The 19298-nt window shown below is 35.3% G+C and overlaps 1 protein-coding gene across 3 annotated transcripts; it reads right to left on the minus strand.

The window, feature by feature from the left end:
- Positions 1–14424: 14424 nt before the first annotated feature.
- LOC145569088 (molybdenum cofactor sulfurase-like) lies at positions 14425–16270 on the minus strand. 3 transcript variants are annotated; one of them, XM_081628460.1, is made up of 2 exons: positions 15844–16270; positions 14425–15582 (listed from the first exon to the last, which is right to left on the minus strand). In XM_081628460.1, exons 1-2 carry the CDS (start codon positions 16211–16213, stop codon positions 14537–14539), a joined length of 1416 nt encoding a protein of 471 aa, XP_081484586.1. In that variant the 5' UTR covers positions 16214–16270; the 3' UTR covers positions 14425–14536. The 3 variants fall into 3 exon arrangements, with proteins under 3 accessions (XP_081484586.1, XP_081484585.1, XP_081484584.1); XM_081628459.1 differs by having other exon boundaries at positions 14425–15603; XM_081628458.1 differs by having other exon boundaries at positions 14425–16270.
- Positions 16271–19298: the final 3028 nt, after the last annotated feature.

The raw sequence follows: 19298 nt of genomic DNA on the forward strand, positions 1-19298 counted from the left end.
AACTCATTAGTACAGTTATTTTGAGTCTTGTGTAGCGAATTTGAATTAGTGATGCAATCGTATAGGCATATATCTAACATTGAAGATATATCATTGTCATCGGAAAATATATGGGTAGCTTTCTTTTACATCATCGTCACCAACTTGATTCATTTAGTATTGAATTAAGTCCTTAGTATTAGATCCGATATCGATCTTTTTAATTTATTTATTTATTTATATTTTTTTTTAACTTTTTTTCATAATTTCATGTGTGTAGAGAAAGTTACAAATATCAGTAATATACACAGCTTTAATTCTGTTATAACGGAAGTTTGCAATGGAACGATGTGAGAACTCACCCTCATATATCTCAAATAAATCCACCCTCAATATTTACTTGTATTACAAATTGCACCCTCTTGTTGAATAGAGTTCGTTGTTCCTTCTTTTCTTTTGTCCATTCTTGTAATTCTTCCCACAGTTTATTCTTTTGTGGAAAACTTTTTATTTTATTTTATATTTTTAAATAGCTCCTTTTATTATCACTATCATAAGGATCCATCTATTTAAAATACCCCTTTTATAAAAGTTCGAATTATTCACTATTTTTTTGTGTTTAGAGAGCAACAAGGACAGGCTGGGTGATGAGAATTAATCCCAGGATCATTTGACAATCTTTTCGGATTCGCTTCGCCTTACAGCCTTGCTTTCAGGCTAGGTTGTGGAATAATCAGGGCCTCTTTTAGAATCGAAAGGGGGAAATCTAACCACTTGAGCTATCCCTCACTCTTGGTCATTTACTATTTATGTTGTCAAAATAAAATGACTTTGACACACCTTATGATTTATACAAAATTAAAGATATAGGGACTGAGATCTTCTTTGTTGAATTCCACAAATATTTGATTATTCATCACCAGATTGCTCCAATCACAAGTCAGTTCATAATCTTGTTTTATATTTTATCTTGGTGTGCATTATTAAAATATGAGTTTCTAAGCTAATTAACTTAATGATCAATGATTCTCTTAAGATTTCTTCAATCGATAAATAATTTTGTTAATTAAGTAATCCATTGATACTTGCTTCCTTCATAATTTATTTTATGCGTCAAAGGCTCTAAGGATTTCCCTACCTATTGCTTCCAAGCTAATTGAATATAGGAATTTGAATTGGGCTCTTATGCCTTGAGTTTATTATATTGAATTGACATCTTTAATTGACAAATTAATAGAGACGAGTGAATAGAATGGCTTGATTATTATTCATCAATAGGTAGAATATTTATACAAAACCTAAGAACATAAGATAGGAAACAATCTTCCTAAAAGATAAACTTAAATAATATCTTAACATATAATAAACCTAAATATATTATTCTCCTAATAAGATCAATACGGAAAATATATCACACATATATTTTCCGATATTATCTCTAACACCCTCCCGCAATCGTAACGGCAGTAACACGAACGTTGCGATTGGAAATTCTTCAAATTGTTGAAGCCGAGATGCACACTCTTGTGATGTCGCCTTCAATTTTTTTTCTTTTCTTCAATGATGAGAACGTTCATCTTTTCGAACTCATCTGTCATTAATCAAACAGGAACGCCATTCTTTTCGAACCTGCAAATATAACAATTTTTGGTTTTTCCAGAGCAAAACCGAGCTCCAATCAAATATTGGTTTTTCAGAGTAAACCACACTCAAATTTCTTATTGGTCTTTCAGAGTAAACCACACTCAAATTTCTCATTGGTCTTTCAGAGTAAACCACACTCAAATTTCTTATTGGTTTTTCGGTTTGCAAAAACAGGGTTTGAGGTGGGAATACTCTAGGAAGAGGAGGGAAGATGATGAGATCCTTCACCTTTGAAGCCTCGTACCTCTTTCTAATAACAAAATACACAAGTTAGTAAACTTCAATGAAAATCAATAAAGAACAATTAAAGAATTAAATTGAAATCAAATTCAATAAAGTTTTGACTAGTTTTGGACCAAACCCTCAGAAATTATCAAACCTTTCACGTCTAGGGCGAAGGCAACTTCGAACTTGGTTAAGAGATTCTAAGTCTTGTGAATGCGGAATATTGTGTTTAAAAAGGTTGGTTTAGAAAGAGAGAGAGAATAATAAGCTATATTGCTTAGAGAGAAAATAGAGAGAATTAAGGAAGAGAATTGATGAGAATTGATAAAAGTTGATGAAAGTTGATTGTTGATGATTAGAATTGATGAGAGATGATTGAGAGAATTGATCATATTTAGGTTTATTATATGTTAAGATAAACTTAAATAATATCTTAACATATAATAAACCTAAATATATTATTCTCCTAATAAGATCAATACGGAAAATATATCACACATATATTTTCCGATATTATCTCTAACATTAATTACCCCAATGAACTTATTTTATTATGAGTACTATAGTAGTACTATTATAATTACACTACCGATGTAAATATACTGTACTACCAATGTAAATATACGTGTTTTTTGACACATGATATATATTTTGATACTATAAATGCCCTATCAATTCAACATAAGATTAAAATACTAATAGAAACTTTTTATTGCCATTAATGATACGAGTAATTTTCCATAAGGACTTTGTCATAAAATAATCCTATAATTATCCTACAAGCATTGGTGTTAGAATCCAACCTCTTAGTCATGTATTCTCCTTTATTTTCCTTGTATTTTCCCTTATGTATTGTTTCTTAAGTCTTTCTTTTTATTTTCTAGGCTCTAGGGAGAATTATTGTGTTACTGTCATTTCAACGTTCACTTGTATTTCTCTAGTAATACAATATAAAGCTCTTTAGGGAGTGAATGGTTATTGAATCTAAGCTCCCTACCCCGTTGCTATTGCTTTAAGACTTGTGTGTTGTTTAAGCCTTTATAGATATTGTGCTTGCCTTGTTTTAAAGCATCCCCACCAAACCAAGAGACCCAAGATACACTTTCATCTCGTCGGTTCCGCTTGTGCCCGCTTCGAAGTATCGGCCGTCACAAGCCCCGACTCCGCACTCGACGTCATCGTGTGCCCTTTTAAGACACCTTTGGTCCGTGTTGCTGTGTGCTCACGAACCTCCCTTAAGATAGGCTTGCGTCCTTGTCGTCAATAGACAAGCGCGCGCCGCACGATCCAGTGTCAAAACACTCGGACCGTGACAGTTGGTATCAGAGCCAAGTTGCCGCAGATATGGCAGAAGAAGGAGAGATGCGTGAATATACAATTGAGGAACGACTTGCTTGGCTTGAAGGCAAGTCCGAACATTGGGCGATGCTCGAAGAAAGGTTGCCCAAGCTCGAGGATATTGTGATAAAACAAGCCGAACAAATGGAGAGGCTTGCAGCAACAGTGGATGGGTTAACGGAGCAGCTTAACTTCGTGCAAAACGTTGCTGATGAAGCACAAGACAAATGTGCAACCCTAATGCGTGCCCAGAGAGGGCTCGGGGGAAGTGGAGGTGCCAAGATTAAACCTCCCAAACCTCGAACCTTTAATGGCACGAGAGATTCAAAGGAAGTCGATAACTTCATCTTCGATATGGAGCAATACTTCCGCGTCTGTCAGTTGGAGAATGAGTTAAAAGTCGATACCGCCACTATGTATTTGGTGGATGATGCAAAGCTTTGGTGGCGCACCAAGTACGCCGACATCCAAGCTAAGAGGACGTCGGTAGATACTTGGGAGGATCTAAAGAAAGAGCTTATGGCCCAATTTTATCCCGAGAATACCGAGTTTGTTGCTCGCACCAAGCTCGCCGCTTTACAGCATAAGGGTTCTATTCGGGAGTATGTCAAAGAATTTTCAGCGTGCATGTTGGAGATCCACAACATGTCGGAGGAAGATCGCTTATTTAATTTTGTGCGCGGTCTGAAGGAATGGGCCCAAAGAGAAATTTGGCGCCAGAAGATTGATACCTTATCGGGAGCCATTGCCGCAGCTGAAAGGTTGATGGACTACTCATCAGAGAAAGGGCAAGGTTTGAAGAAAGGGAATAGTGGTCCGACACCGAACCCTCCTAGAAACTCGGGATATGGTTCACAAGTGAGCTCCAACAACTCAAACAACAGATATAACAGGAGTGGGGGAGAAGACTCTCGGAAGAGTGGAGCTTCTTCCTTCTCTAGTAAAGGGAGCACACCTAGTTCATCTTCGGCAGCCAGGCCATTGACGTGTATCCTTTGTCGGGGACCGCACAAGTGGTTTGAATGTCGACACAAGGGAGAAATTGACAACCTCCAAAAGAAACTTTCCTCGATGTCCTTAGAAGCGGCGGAGGTTGAAGAAGCTGATGAGATAGAACCCAGTGAAGGGGAACATTCAAGATTGGGTGCCATTCGTATGATGTGTGCTATGGAAAGAGAGGCCTCTGAAGGCCAACCTAAAAACTCTGAGTTGATGTATGTGAAGGTGTTGGTAAATGGCAAGGAAGCTCAAGCCATGGTGGATACAGGTGCTACCCACAACTTCATTTCAGAAAAGGAGGCAAAAAGACTGGGGTTGAAGCTGCTACCAGAAGGAGGTAGTATGAAAGCGGTAAATTCGGCTGCCAAACCAATCCACGGCGTTGCTAAGAGAGTGACAACGAAGCTAGGAGATTGGAGCGGACAGGTGGACTTTACCGTGGCACCCATGGATGACTTCAGCTTGGTGCTCGGCATGGACTTCTTACACTCTAGTAAGGCAGTTCCGATGCCGCACCTTAGATCTATACTTGTGCCCGGGCAACAACCATGTCTCCTCAGAACCTGCAATCCGGGAAAAGGGCCGAAAGGGCCCCTCCTTTCAGCAATGCAATTAGAGAAGGGGTTGAAGAGGAACGAGCCCACGTTTCTCGCAACTCTGTCCGCTAAGGAAGATGAAGTAAGCGGAGACCTTCCTCCTGCCCTTGCTGAGCTTCTAACAGAATTCCAGGACCTTCTCCCGAAAGATCTACCAAAAGTTCTCCCACCTAGAAGAGAGGTGGACCATGAGATTGAGCTGGTTCCAGGGGCGAAACCCCCAGCGCGAAGCCCTTATCGCATGGCTCCCCCGGAATTGGCAGAACTCCGGAGACAATTAGAGGACTTGCTCGAGTCAGGCTTCATCCGCCCATCAAAGGCTCCTTACGGGGCCCCTGTGCTCTTTCAGAAAAAACAAGATGGGAGTCTTCGATTGTGCATCGACTACCGAGCATTGAATAAGGTTACGGTGCGCAATCACTACCCTATTCCTTTGGTGGCGGATCTGTTCGATCAGTTAGGGGATGCAGTGTATTTCACCAAGCTAGACTTGAAGTCTGGGTACCACCAAGTTCGCATTGCCGAAGGGGATGAACCGAAAACTGCTTGTGTGACAAGATACGGGGCGTACGAATGGCTAGTCATGCCCTTCGGATTGACGAATGCACCTGCTACATTCTGTACTCTGATGAACCAAGTATTCCGAGAATACTTAGATAAGTTTGTGGTTGTGTACCTTGATGACATTGTTGTTTACAGCAAGACTTTTGAAGAGCACCTCGAGCACCTCAGATTGGTCTTCGAGAAGTTGAGAGAACATCACCTGTTTGTGAAGCGAGAAAAGTGTGCCTTTGCGCAAGAAGAAGTCGGGTTTCTTGGGCATTTTGTGGGGAAGGGTCGATTGAGGATGGACCCGAAGAAGATATGTGCTGTTCGCGATTGGCAAGATCCCAAGAACCCCTCCGAACTGCGATCCTTTCTGGGATTAGCGAACTACTATAGAAGATTTATCAAGGGATACTCAGAGATCGCAAGTCCGCTCACCGATCTATTGAGGAAAGAAAGTCGTTGGGAATGGTCAGGCCCACAGAAGGAAGCTTTTCAGAAGTTGAAAGAAGCAGTGGTGAAGGAGCCGGTCCTTGCCCTTCCAGACATCACCAAACCATTTGTGGTCGAGACGGATGCTTCAGACTTTGCTCTAGGAGGAGTGCTCCTCCAGGAAGGGCATCCCATAGCATTCGAAAGCAGGAAGTTAAATAACGCTGAGAGGAGGTATGCGGCACAAGAAAAGGAGCTACTAGCCATTGTGCACTGCCTAAGAGGATGGAGGCACTATTTGTTGGGATCAAAGTTCACCGTCCGCACAGACAACACCGCGGCGAGTCACTTTCTCACCCAACCCAAGCTGACAGGAAAACAAGCCCGGTGGCAAGAGGCCTTAGCCGACTTCGACGTGGAGTTCACCTATAGAACGGGGTCCAGCAACAGAGTAGCGGATGCCCTGAGTAGGCGTGCCGATCTTGCTGCATTATACAAGCTAGCGCCAATGAATGCGAGCAGCATTGCCACGTCCGTGAGAGATCAAGTTCGAGCCTACCTCCCAGATGATCCGATGACAAAGTCTATAACGAAGTTGATTGAAGAAGGGAAGACTAGACGCTTTTGGTTGGACGACGGACTTATCTTCACTAAAGGGACAAAGCTTTTCATCCCTAAAGCAGGAGGATTGAGAAAAATGTTGCTGAAGGAATGCCATGACACGCTATGGGCGGGACACCCAGGCTGGCAGAGAACCCTCAGTCTACTCGCGATGGGGTACTACTGGCCAGGAATGAAGGAAGATGTGATGAGCTACACCAAAACTTGCCTTGTGTGCCAGCAAGACAAGGTTGACAGACAAAAACCCGGAGGTCTTCTAGAACCCCTCCCAGTTCCCACTCGACCTTGGGAGAGTGTATCAATGGACTTCATTAGCGGCCTTCCGAAGGTGGACCAGTTCTCTTCTATCATGGTGGTGGTAGACAGGTTCTCCAAATATGCAACGTTCGTGCCCATGCAGAAGGCTTGTGGAGCCGAAGAAACGGCGTCGCTCTTCTTTAAACATATTGTGAAGTACTGGGGATTGCCGAAGAGCATAGTGAGCGATCGGGATACCAGGTTCACGAGCATATTTTGGTCTGAGCTATTCCAAATGATGGGGTCTGATCTCAACATGTCGTCAAGCCACCACCCTCAATCCGATGGACAGACGGAGAGATTCAATGGGCTTCTTGAAGAATACTTGCGTCACTTTGTGAGCGCTAATCAGAAAGATTGGGTGAGACTTTTGGACGTCGCACAACTTTGCTTCAACGCTCAAAGGAGCTCTTCCTCCAACAAAAGCCCCTTTGAGCTGATCATGGGTCAACAACCTCTCCTTCCGCACACAGTGGCTGATTGGGAAGGTGGAAGGAGCGCTCAAGCTCGGGAATTTACAAGAGAGTGGAAACAGAACACCGACATTGCAAAAGCCTACCTAGAGCGAGCTTCGCGTCGGATGAAGAAATGGGCTGATCAAAACAGAAGGCCGGTGGATTTTGCAGTTGGGGACATGGTGATGGTGAAGGTCTTACCAGAACAGTTGAAATTTCTAAGAGGCAGAGATCGTCGTCTGATTCGGAAATACGAAGGCCCCATCCGTATTACTAAACGGATTGGGAAGAATGCTTATAAGGTGGAACCGCCTGCGTGGATGAGGATTCACCCCGTCTTCCACGTTAGTCGTCTCAAACCTTATCATCCAGATCCCGAAGACAGCAACCGCAACGTTAGCTACCGCGCCAACATCAGGACAAGAACAAGAGCCACTCCAGACGACTGAAGCTGCTAGGATCTCTAGAGTATGTTTTGTAAGTCGACGAGGACGTCGACAGCTTAGGTGGGGGAGGATGTTAGAATCCAACCTCTTAGTCATGTATTCTCCTTTATTTTCCTTGTATTTTCCCTTATGTATTGTTTCTTAAGTCTTTCTTTTTATTTTCTAGGCTCTAGGGAGAATTATTGTGTTACTGTCATTTCAACGTTCACTTGTATTTCTCTAGTAATACAATATAAAGCTCTTTAGGGAGTGAATGGTTATTGAATCTAAGCTCCCTACCCCGTTGCTATTGCTTTAAGACTTGTGTGTTGTTTAAGCCTTTATAGATATTGTGCTTGCCTTGTTTTAAAGCATCCCCACCAAACCAAGAGACCCAAGATACACTTTCATCTCGTCGGTTCCGCTTGTGCCCGCTTCGAAGTATCGGCCGTCACAAGCCCCGACTCCGCACTCGACGTCATCGTGTGCCCTTTTAAGACACCTTTGGTCCGTGTTGCTGTGTGCTCACGAACCTCCCTTAAGATAGGCTTGCGTCCTTGTCGTCAATAGACAAGCGCGCGCCGCACGATCCAGTGTCAAAACACTCGGACCGTGACAATTGGCCACCTCACGAGAGTTGTGCATTAAAGATTTTAATTGTGCTTGAAGGGTTTCTTCATGGCGGACAGTGGTTGCAAATTCATAAATAAAATGTGCTTTTCTTAGACGACTTGGAGTGTTATCTGGTGTTAGTTTTATTTATTGCATTTAATTTGCTAATAAAATCATGGGTCTGGTGGCTTAATAGTCAATAATAGATTAATACTAGAGTATTAATTACTTCTTCTGTTTTTTAATATTTGCAACGATTCACAAAATTTTTTTTTTTTTTTTTTTTGGTGAGCACGAGGGGCAAGCCCCAAAAAGGAATTACAAAGCTAGGAACTAGAAAGAAAAGAAAACCAACAAAAAGAAAAACAATAGACAAAACAACAAAAACAAAAAACCAAACTAGTCACTAGAGCTAAGATGCATCCGGAATCATCCGAGGTCTCGTGACGCCACCCCAGTCCTCTAATAAAATGGTACGAAAGTTCTCCGAGACCGCCTCAAAGATGACTAATTTCTGACTCGAAGTCACTCCAAAGTTGGCTAGCCAATCTGCTACACAATTGGCCTCTTAATATAGCAATGACTTATCATGACTTCCTAGTCACGCTCAGAAATTAGGGTCTCGATAGCAATGACAAAAATGTAAATATCACAATTCTTGTAACACACTACAATTTAAAAGTTATTTAGAGAAAAAATTGTACTATTTCCCTTGTATAAAGATATTTTGAATTAGAGATTAAAATTAATGCAACAACAATAAAATTAATGGCATTTATTTTCACAAATTATTAATAAATTACATAAAAAGTCAAAATTATCGAAAATTATACATACATGAAAAATGAATCAAGTATGAATTTAACGTCAATATATCGAGTTATGCTTTTTAATATATAAATTTAATCATTAATATATACCTGTCCCAAATTTAAGTATTCATTTTTATTTTATACGGTGCTCAAGTTGTTTTATAGACCGGAAGCAAGTTAAGAAGAAGCAATAAGTTGCATGATCTTCATCCTCGTGGTGCACGTGTTGTGAGAATTCACATATGACATAAAATAACCACGTTAGTTGCAACATTATTTGATTATTATAGTATTGAGATATGAAATGCCACGATCCCCTCGAGGGCACTACAAGTGAACAACTTTCTTCTCTTCAAAATTTGATGTTATACAAAAATTATACCAAAACATATAGTTTTATTATATGGCAATTTCTCCTAATTCATTACATCACGTTGTGGCTTTGTTTTATTTATATACTTTGTAATATATTAGGTCCCGTGCCATGCTCAATAATTTCACTACATTTAATCAATATAAAAAAAAAAAAAAAATTGTATTAATTTGTATTAGAATTAGGCGAAAAATCAATTACAGTATTAGAAAAAACTTGTTAAAAAAATTAACTCAAAACTAATAATAATTAATTTGGGTTTAACAACAACAATAATATTTTTTTTTTTTTTTTTTTTGTAGTTTCATCATTATTTTAAATATTGTTAGAAAATTATTTTATTTAAAATATATTATTAATCATTAGAAGGAATAAAATGTGATGTATGACTCCGTATTAAAGATATGACATACAGAGTAATGTTTAATGTGATGCATTATTATTATTAAAAGATATGGCAAACAGAGTAATACCTATATACTCCCTTTGTTTTTATTTTTTTTATTTGCATCAGTTTGACCGGCACATTTGCCGAGACGCAACTTTGACCATTAATATCTTTAATTGTTAATTTAATTAGTAAAAATTATAACAAAATTATATTATGAAACTAGACATTATGACGAATCTAATGATATATTATATAATAACATTTATTTATTTTATAGAGGTGAAAAAATTAAGTCAACCATGATATGTGAATAGTGCAAAAATCAAAGCGATGAATTAAAAAAAACGGAGGGAGTATTAATTAGGGAATATCTATAACTAATACTAAAATAATTATCGCTGACATCAGCTATCCATGTGATAGCTTCTATCTATATTTATTATTATTATTATTATTATATATTAAAAAGCGTTCCTAAAACAATATGACATATCACTTTCACATGTATTATGTTTGCATCTAAAAAATGCTTATAACAAGACTTGAACTCAAGACCAACAAGTCTTAAGTTAAGAGTCTTACCATCTTAGCCATTTATTAATTGTATTTTTTTTATCCAACAAAATTATAGTTAACTTAGATAAGTTAATTTGTATCTTATTATACTATTTGTTTCCATTATGTAATGATTGAGTTCGACAACTAAAAAATGTTTATAGCAAGACTTAAAACCAACAAGTCTTACTAGCTAAACGGTCGAATTTGATTAGCAAATTAATCAAGTATAAACTAGGACTTAAACTCAAAACCAACAAGTCTAACTATCTAAACAGTCAAATTTGATTAGCAAATTAATCAAGTATAAACTAGCAACCCGGGGCATCGCCCGAACCACACACTAGTTTTTTATTATTAAAACCGTGCATCGTACGGGACAAACCTACTCTGTAGTATTTATTATAGAAGATACCTATAAAAGATTTGGAATAATATTATGATTGTTAAATTACACTAAAATTCTCAAACAAGATATTAGCAAATTGAAAAGGGTGTTTTTGGATGGAAAAAAACTACACCATGAATTGTCACGTGTCATTCTTGATCTAAGTTTAAGTATTATGTTATTGATTTTCTCGTTCATAAAAGTTCATTCTATTTAAAATATGATTATCTCACTAAAAAAGCCAAAATAAGTTTTTTTTTTATTTTTTATTTTTTTTTATTTTATTTTTTTATAAATACGGATGTAAGAAGTATAGCGTAGTTTTTGGTTTGAACCATGTTTTATACATATAGTTTCCATAATATTAATTGAATTAGAAATTTCCTCAAAAAAAATATATATATATATAATTGTATTTGAAATTCAATATCTAAAGGAGTTGCACATGAATTCTAATCTATAAATATAACAAAGGTAACAACCGCTGACATCATTCCCTGTTTAAATTGTAAAAATGTCAAATTGTGGTAAAAAAATTTCCCTCCTAAATCAATTGCTGACATCATATTCTTATTTTTATTTTTACTTATTTTTTGAAACCTTCTTAAGTTTTGCCTTAAATTATTAAATTACATATTCGGAGTAAATTTTTTTTTGAAGACAATTATTATATTATGTTATTTTCTATTTATTTTTTTTACATTATTATGGATTCATAAAAAACTATCTGACTTCCAAATATAATTACTCCCGGTTTAAGAGTTCTCTTTATTGTATAATTTGGTTAAATTTTTACTATCTTCAAAATTATTTGGATCTAAATACCATTACAATTAATGATTATGTTTCTATATATATTTTTTTTCTCATATGAGGTACATATATAAAATATATTTATTTCAAATAAATTTTTTATGTCGTGCATCGCACGGGGCTAATTTAGTTTATAACTATAGATCACCGTGCATGATACGGGATCTAACCTAAGCTAGTATATCAACAAAATAATTCCTTTGTTTTCCTTTCGGGTATATTATTGCATGTTTACAATTTTAGATTGATTTATGATTTATTCTTTAAAAAAAAAAAAAGAATTTTAGATTGATTTCGATCTTTGTGATCAAATAAAAATGTGAAGGGTATATTACTGTATTAAGATTAAAAAGGAATCATGAAAGATTACAAACAGATGATTCTTTATTCAAAGATATCAATTTGTTTTAAGAATGATGCAGTTTTGTGTTGACAAAATTTCATATAATTTTGCCAACTGTCCTTATGCATGCTATTAATTTAAGGTAATTTAATGTATGTGTATATGGGCAATATTATTTTGATTAGGAGTCTATAATGAGGAGAAGATAACATATTGTTTGTCGGATTCGTTTATGACACATTATGAATTTGTACGACAGATTTATGAGATATTAGGACATGTGGAGGAGTATATAAATATTTAATAAATTTTTTTTTTCCTTTTTTTGGTAGGTAAGGAGAAGGAGTCTATCGGGCCGGAACCTCTCACAGGTCCTCCCGATTTGAGTTAGCGGGTTAAATAATTTTGAAGAGTGGGGGGAAGATAAGGGAATCCACTCCCCCAAATTATCACTAGTGGGGATTGATATATATATATATATATATATATATATATATATATATATATATATATATATATATATATATATATATATATATATATATATATATATATATATATATATATATATATATATATATATATATATATATATATATATATATATATATATATATACACTGATACACTCGTACGGTCTACGATTTTGTTCAATTAGATTTTACTTATGTACTTATCTTATTTAACTAAATTTATTTGATCTAAATTTAACTGAACTCATACGAACTTATTAGACCCAAAATTAGAGGTATTAAAACCACACCCGACCTGACCTAATTCGAAATTGATCCGAAAAATATGTGATTCAGATTTCAACTCGTGTGGATACAATGATTTAGTATGACTCAACTTTAGAAATTGAACTGAACCGACCAACCTCACCAGACCCGACCAGATCATCTAAATTAACACCTTTGATCTACCCAAAATAAAGTGAAAAAAGGTGAAACGAACAAGCACTACCTCCCTTTCACGATAAATGCATCGTTTTGACTATTTGTCTTTACAATACAACACTTGCACCATTAAAAATTGTACACAACAATTAACAATAAAATTTTAAATAAACTTTTTGAAAATATACATTGAGATCGGACAATATATTTTATATAATCGTTTAAAATTTTTATACATATGTAAAAAGTGTAGTCAAAGTTAGATAAATAATGCACAAAGTCAAAACGTTGCATTTATTGTTTTGTTTTTTTTTTAGGCAAACGTTATATCTATTGTGTAGCTGAGTTCATATGTTATACTTTATCTGTTCCTCTAATATTACAACATAGAAAGTTGAATAGGAAGTTGTTAGTTGCTATATTTGTGAAACTTCTTAAAGATGGTAAATGTAACAATATTAGGGAACTGTAGGAAGTATTTTTTTTTTTACCGAATACTTCCTCCGTCCAAGAATATTTGACACAATCAACTGTTCAACTTTATGACATGTCAATGCAAAAGTTTGACTTTAAATATAATTAAATATTAATGAAAATTATTTTAAAAATTATATTATAAAACTTTATATTAATACCTATTGAATAACATACTTTATGATGAAATATGTTTTAATTTTGTAACTAAAAATTATGAGCAAAGCTAATAGCGAAAAAAGTCCAACATTTCAGATATTCTGAAACGAATGGAGTACTTAATTTGTTATTGCCTTTTGTCATACCAGTTATTTGGCCCATGTGTCCGACTCATGTGTTCTTACTAGGAGCTTAGCCCATGTGTTTGTTTCCCAAGTCGTAGTTGGCTAGAGACATTTCTAGCAATTATTTGGGTCTTGTAGCTTACACTCCAACATTATGTGTTTGTCTTTGTGCAGGGCCAAGCCCAAGAGCTCGTGGCCTTTCAATTTATAAAGGCCCAAAATGCACGACTAAGGTATAAAAACATACTTCAAGTTTTAAATAAATCACAAGCCAAGGGCAGTACAAATTACAAATAGAGCGAGAGATTTGAACCAGCGATATAATATCTATAAACCTTTTTTTTTTTTTTTTTTTTTTTTGGTGTTTAGAAAGCTAAAAGGGCGGGGATAAACCTTTAAGTCTTATTCACTAACACAAGACCTCATTGATACTTTATATCTATAAGGTAGTTAAATTTCTAAGTACAATTTAGCTAGGTTAGTTATACTTTCATTCAAGTAGAGTTGGTCCTAAATATTATTCCGAGAAATTGACAATTGATGAAATAGAATGGTACTTTCTCCGTCTACAAGGGAAGTTTGTTTCAAGAATCATACTTCCTTTTTTTTTTTAGTTGCAACACTTCTCTCTTTACGCTTGTCAATGTATGTTTTCAATCGTTAATACCTTTAATTACCACTATGTAAAAATTATAAACATTTGATATTAAAATTGGGTATAAATCGAGACGAATCTAACAAAATCTTACATGACTATATTTTTACTGAAATACAAACCGTTAAAGTGAAACACATGAATAATGTAAAAGTCAAACTGTTACAAGTCTTGGAACTATATAAAAAAAAATGGAGGATGTATAAAGTTAATTTTATCCACACATTTCAAAGATAAAAGTATTGAAACCAAAATTTTAAGTGGCCATACAGAAATAAACACACCAAAAATATCTAATATCTATATGATGAGTAACAATGTTCGTTGATATAACTTTGAAAGCTCATAATTACAAAATAAAAGTTGTTACTTAATAAATTCATTTAAACTTCAATAGATTTCTGATTAAGTGCTGTATATCTCCACCTCTCTTTCTCAACATAATCAGCATCCAAAAACTTAGAAACAAATTTCCATAAACAATACACATCTTCAAAATTTGATAAGAAACTAATATTAACTGTTACAACTGATATACCACTTCCATAACTTTCCTTATTTTTCCCTTTGAATTTTTTCCTAATGCTTTCTTTAGTCCCCTTCATCAAAACACTTTCCTTCTCAACTTCATACCTCTCAGAGAACCATACATGCTTCAATAATCCACAACCAAGCGAAATATCATTCCTATCCGCGAGTTTTTGGACTAACATTGGCTCAACCCTTTCGCCTTTCCAATCAAACATGTTAAAGGCCAAGGAAGAGCCTCTGTCAAATTTTACTCTAGGACCGTAAACTTGTACAAGTTGTACCCCTCTTTCGGAATGTGGATGATAAAGTGCTGATAATGCATTAATCAACCAATTAATCAAACATCTTATCCTACCACCAATTACGACTAGGCCTAACATGTCTGCTTGGTTTAGTCCCTTACACTCAACATCACACTCTTCGTGATCTTGTTCATCTTTTGTATGTGTTATGCTCACAACTCCAGGGGAAGATGTGAAACTCGAAACATTCAGTGTTGGAGAGATCGATTTCTTTACGAGTAGGCAGGCAAACCCTGAGGGATCTTCACCAAAGACTTTATAAAATGTGCAAATAATAAAATCAGGTTGAAATAAGGACAACCCTAAAGTGTCCATTTCCTTAGGATTAAGGGCACTCGCATCAAGTAATACATGCCACCCATTCTCCCTTGCTAAACTCATCCATTGATAAGAGTATCTTGCTCCACTTACTCTTGATTGAACAGGAAAAACAAACAAACCTTTGTTCATTTTCTTGTTCTTATTATTCTTCTTAACATTGCCTACCACAATTTCTTCTAATTTGTTGCAATGAATCTTCAACTTAGGCCACTTAAACTCGGCTTGAGAAACTCGAGCTCCTCTGCCTTTTGAGGCCTTAATCATAGCTTCAACACCTTCATTTTCATGATCATATACTGTAATAAGATTCTTATTAGATTGGAAAGGGTATGATTCAGCTAAAACCCAAAAAGCGGATGTTTGATTAGCAGTAAAAAACAAGGAGTAATCATCCTCAGTAACATTCAAATACCTCATAATTCTTTCCTTGATCTTACTCTCAACCAATGATGACATTAACACTCCATTAGCCTTATGCAAAATATGGAAACTTGTTATTTTCGCGGTATAAGAGGAAGAAGAGGCAACAAACTCACCTTGTTGTTGTTGTAAGGAAGAGAAGAGGGCATGACCACTATAATCAAGACAAACATGGGAAGAAAGGAATAAATGGCGGTACTCGTTGGCGCGTATTTCATCAGCTTCAACGGTGGTTAAGTACTGAGGGAATGACCTTGTGAAACTCCGGAATGATTCCGGTAAAGTAGGGATTGAATCAGGGTTACTGAAGTGTGTATTTGGGTAAAGAGATGATGTAGTTGCAGTTGCAAAGTCATAATGAAAAGTTGAAGAATCAATGTTTGCTGAGTTTTGATGATCAAAAGAGTTTGGATAACTATTAACAGGATTTAAGCAACAATAACATTTGCATAAATTTGATCTTGGTTTTACATTTGAAGATTTCATGCTTTATTATTGTTATTATTTTGATTTTCCTCTGTTTTTCTTTTTTGCTCTTCTTTGTTCTTATAACCAATCATTTTATGTTTTTTCTTATCAATTATTATAATATCTATTTTGTCCTTTATTTTTAGAGCTTTTGTGTAACGTTGATTAAGTCAATATGGTTGCTTTTTGACTTTTGGAATTAATTGCTTTAGTGGAGAGCAATGTTTTGAACCTTGACTTGATGAATTGACTTGCATGATTGTTCTACGAAAATGCTAAGTATGCATCTTTCACACGTCAGCTCAGCTCACAATTTTTTTAATTCTTTCACACTTAATACACGTAAACTTCGTGATCTTAATTCTATGTTCTTTAAGTGCCGATTTTTAATTTCAAATCACAATGTTAATTTTATGTCAATTGTATAAAGTACTACCTAGTCGACATACTTTTTACTAAAATTGAATTCAAAGTGAAAAGTTCTCCTATCCCAAGGGACGACTACTTAACTTAGACAAATTAACCAAGTACGAGTACTTTACTTTTACAAAACCAGAAAGTTAAATTTGAAGTGTATGCCGTGTTCGTTTGGGTAAATTGTACTCGTAGTGAATCGAATAGTTAAGTGGCTGATGCCATGCTGATGAAGTTGCATCATCATAATTAACTGCATTTGAGAACTTGTCATGAACGTTATACCTTAGTCAAATTCAAACATAACTATATGTCATACCTAGAGATTTTATAATATGTCATACCTAGAGATTTTATAATTTTTGGTAAGAAAAATGATGAAATAAAGTTTAAGGGTTTAGGTGGTTTGTAATAAGGAGTATTATTTTAGTGATAATGGCAGACAATAAGTGATTGTAATCCTAGTGAGCAAGCAATTGTAACAACTAACCGCCAATTTCATTGTAATATTTAATTTTTGTACAATCTTGCCATGTAGGTTAATAGATTGTCAAGGTTTTGGGTAGTGGCACGATTCTCATTTTGTGTAAATCTATATAGTTTCGATGTAAAACAAGTATAATAGCTAATTTTACAAAAGTATTTAATTACCAAAATGGCTAATTGTAAATTTTAATTCCAAAATTGGCTAAAATGTTGACTTGGAAGGAAATTATTTATTTTTTATTTTCGTTTGAACCAGTTTGGTTCACTACTTTTTGTTTTGTTTTGTTTTTTTTTTTTAATATTTTTTTGGGGATTTTTTTAGTTGGAAAATTAAAAAATTATATACACATATACATAAAGTTGCTCATAAGAAACCCTAATTTCAAGATTAAAAAAAACCAATTTTTTTGTATTGATCATATCACAAAAAATTGGAAATTGAAGTAGTATTGTTCTATCAATCCAACCGCAAATTTATATAACGATAAGGGATTTAAAGTTATTGTTAATTTTTTTCATGTTCGTTAATTGTATGCTCTCTGCTAATGTCGGCTAATTTTTGTTAATTGGAAGTTTGCAACAATTATTTGAGTGATTTTTTATTTTTATTTGTGTAACTTTATAAAAAAATTGAGAATTATAGCAAATATATAAAATTTTCCAAATTAATGGATATTTTAAACTATGGCTTTTAAATTTTCCAAAAAAAAAAAACAAAAAAAATAAATAAATAAAAAAAAACCAAAATTTTAAGGGAAAAAAAAACAAGGAATGTGGGGAAACCCGGAATTTAAAGGTCACATACTACGAAAAAAATTACTAGCCTTTAAATTTTCCACCTAAAAAAGAAAAAGAGAAATTTAAAATAAACCCAAAAAAAAAAAAAAAAAAAAAACCAAAAAAGTGAACCTTTCTGGTTTAAAGGAAAATAAGAAATAAATATTTTCCTTCCAAGTCAACTATTTAGCTAGTTTTGGAATTAAAATGTACAATTAGCCGTTTTGGTAGATACTTTTGTTAAATTAGCAGTTTTGGTAAAAAAAAAATCAAAGGAAAATAAATTAGCTAGGAGCTAAATTAGTTTAGATTTGACACTATAAAACCAATTATAGAATTCTAATAACTATCTTAGATTAACAAGTGAAAACAAGTCACAGGTTCAAAGCTCAAAGTGAAATATTTACCATTTGTTTTGTAATTTTTTTTTATTTTTTTTATTTTTATTTTGAGAAGAATATGTTTTGTAATTTAAATTATGTGGGGTGAGTGAATTTTTTTAAATGGTATTTTTGATTTATTAAGATTGTTGTTTCGGGTGTTTTTGTGTCCCTTGGGAGAGTTACAAATCAAAAACTATGTCTAACGAAGCCGCCTGTACCTGCAAAAGAACGGAGCTCGGATGTTCGGAGGTCCGCCTCTGAAGATTAAGTTAGCACGGATTCGGAGTAAAACGTGCGGAAAGTAAATATCTTCTCGGATTCCGAGATCAGGTGTTCTCTGTTTTCGAGAGCAATAAATGATGTAATGATTAAGATCTGCCCCAATAAATGGGGGAATCTCCCTATTTATAGGGTCCTAGAAAGGTGTGCCCTATCCCAGGGTTTGATGACCTAGGAGTTAGGGCAGCGCCGTTTTGCGGCTCCTTGGGATTTGGGCTTTGAAGGCTGCCACTCCTAGGGACCATATCTGCGTGACATGTGTCAACATTTGGGAAGTCTATTTGGACGCCTCTTTTTGTGACATGTGTCACACTCTCATTGGGCCACTTGACAGGGTAGAAATACCCAAATCATTTGCCCCTCACAGGGGTGACGCGGCTTGCCACGTGGCGCCTGTGACAGGAGTCAGGCAAGCATTGGTTTGGTTTTTTACCGTTTACCATGGGTAGAATCTAGGGTTTTTACCCTAGACTTTTCACCCTTCCTATAAATAGGGGTTGACCTCTTTATTGCGTTCACATGTTTGCGTGAATCTTGAGAGAGAGAATCTTGAATCTTTAACTTTTGAGAATTTGTTTTCTTTTGTGATAGCATCCGACACTCGGCCACTTATCCGCCTGTAAGCAGACTTCCAGACCAAGCGGCTCTCGTACCTTCATCTAAGGTAACCGTCTGATCTTCTCTTTGTCGAGATTCGTGATCACCCGCCCAGCACTATTAGTACCTCGAGCTCCTCTATTCTAGATGAGTAGGATGATGAACAA

This window comes from Chenopodium album, chromosome 11, assembly GCF_948465745.1.
Source record: "Chenopodium album chromosome 11, dcCheAlbu1.1, whole genome shotgun sequence".
Taxonomy (NCBI): domain Eukaryota; kingdom Viridiplantae; phylum Streptophyta; class Magnoliopsida; order Caryophyllales; family Amaranthaceae; genus Chenopodium; species Chenopodium album.

Bases quoted from the DNA above. Each gene is read 5' to 3' on its own strand.
- LOC145569088 (XM_081628458.1), bottom strand. From the start codon at position 16,213: ATGAAATCTTCAAATGTAAAACCAAGATCAAATTTATGCAAATGTTAT.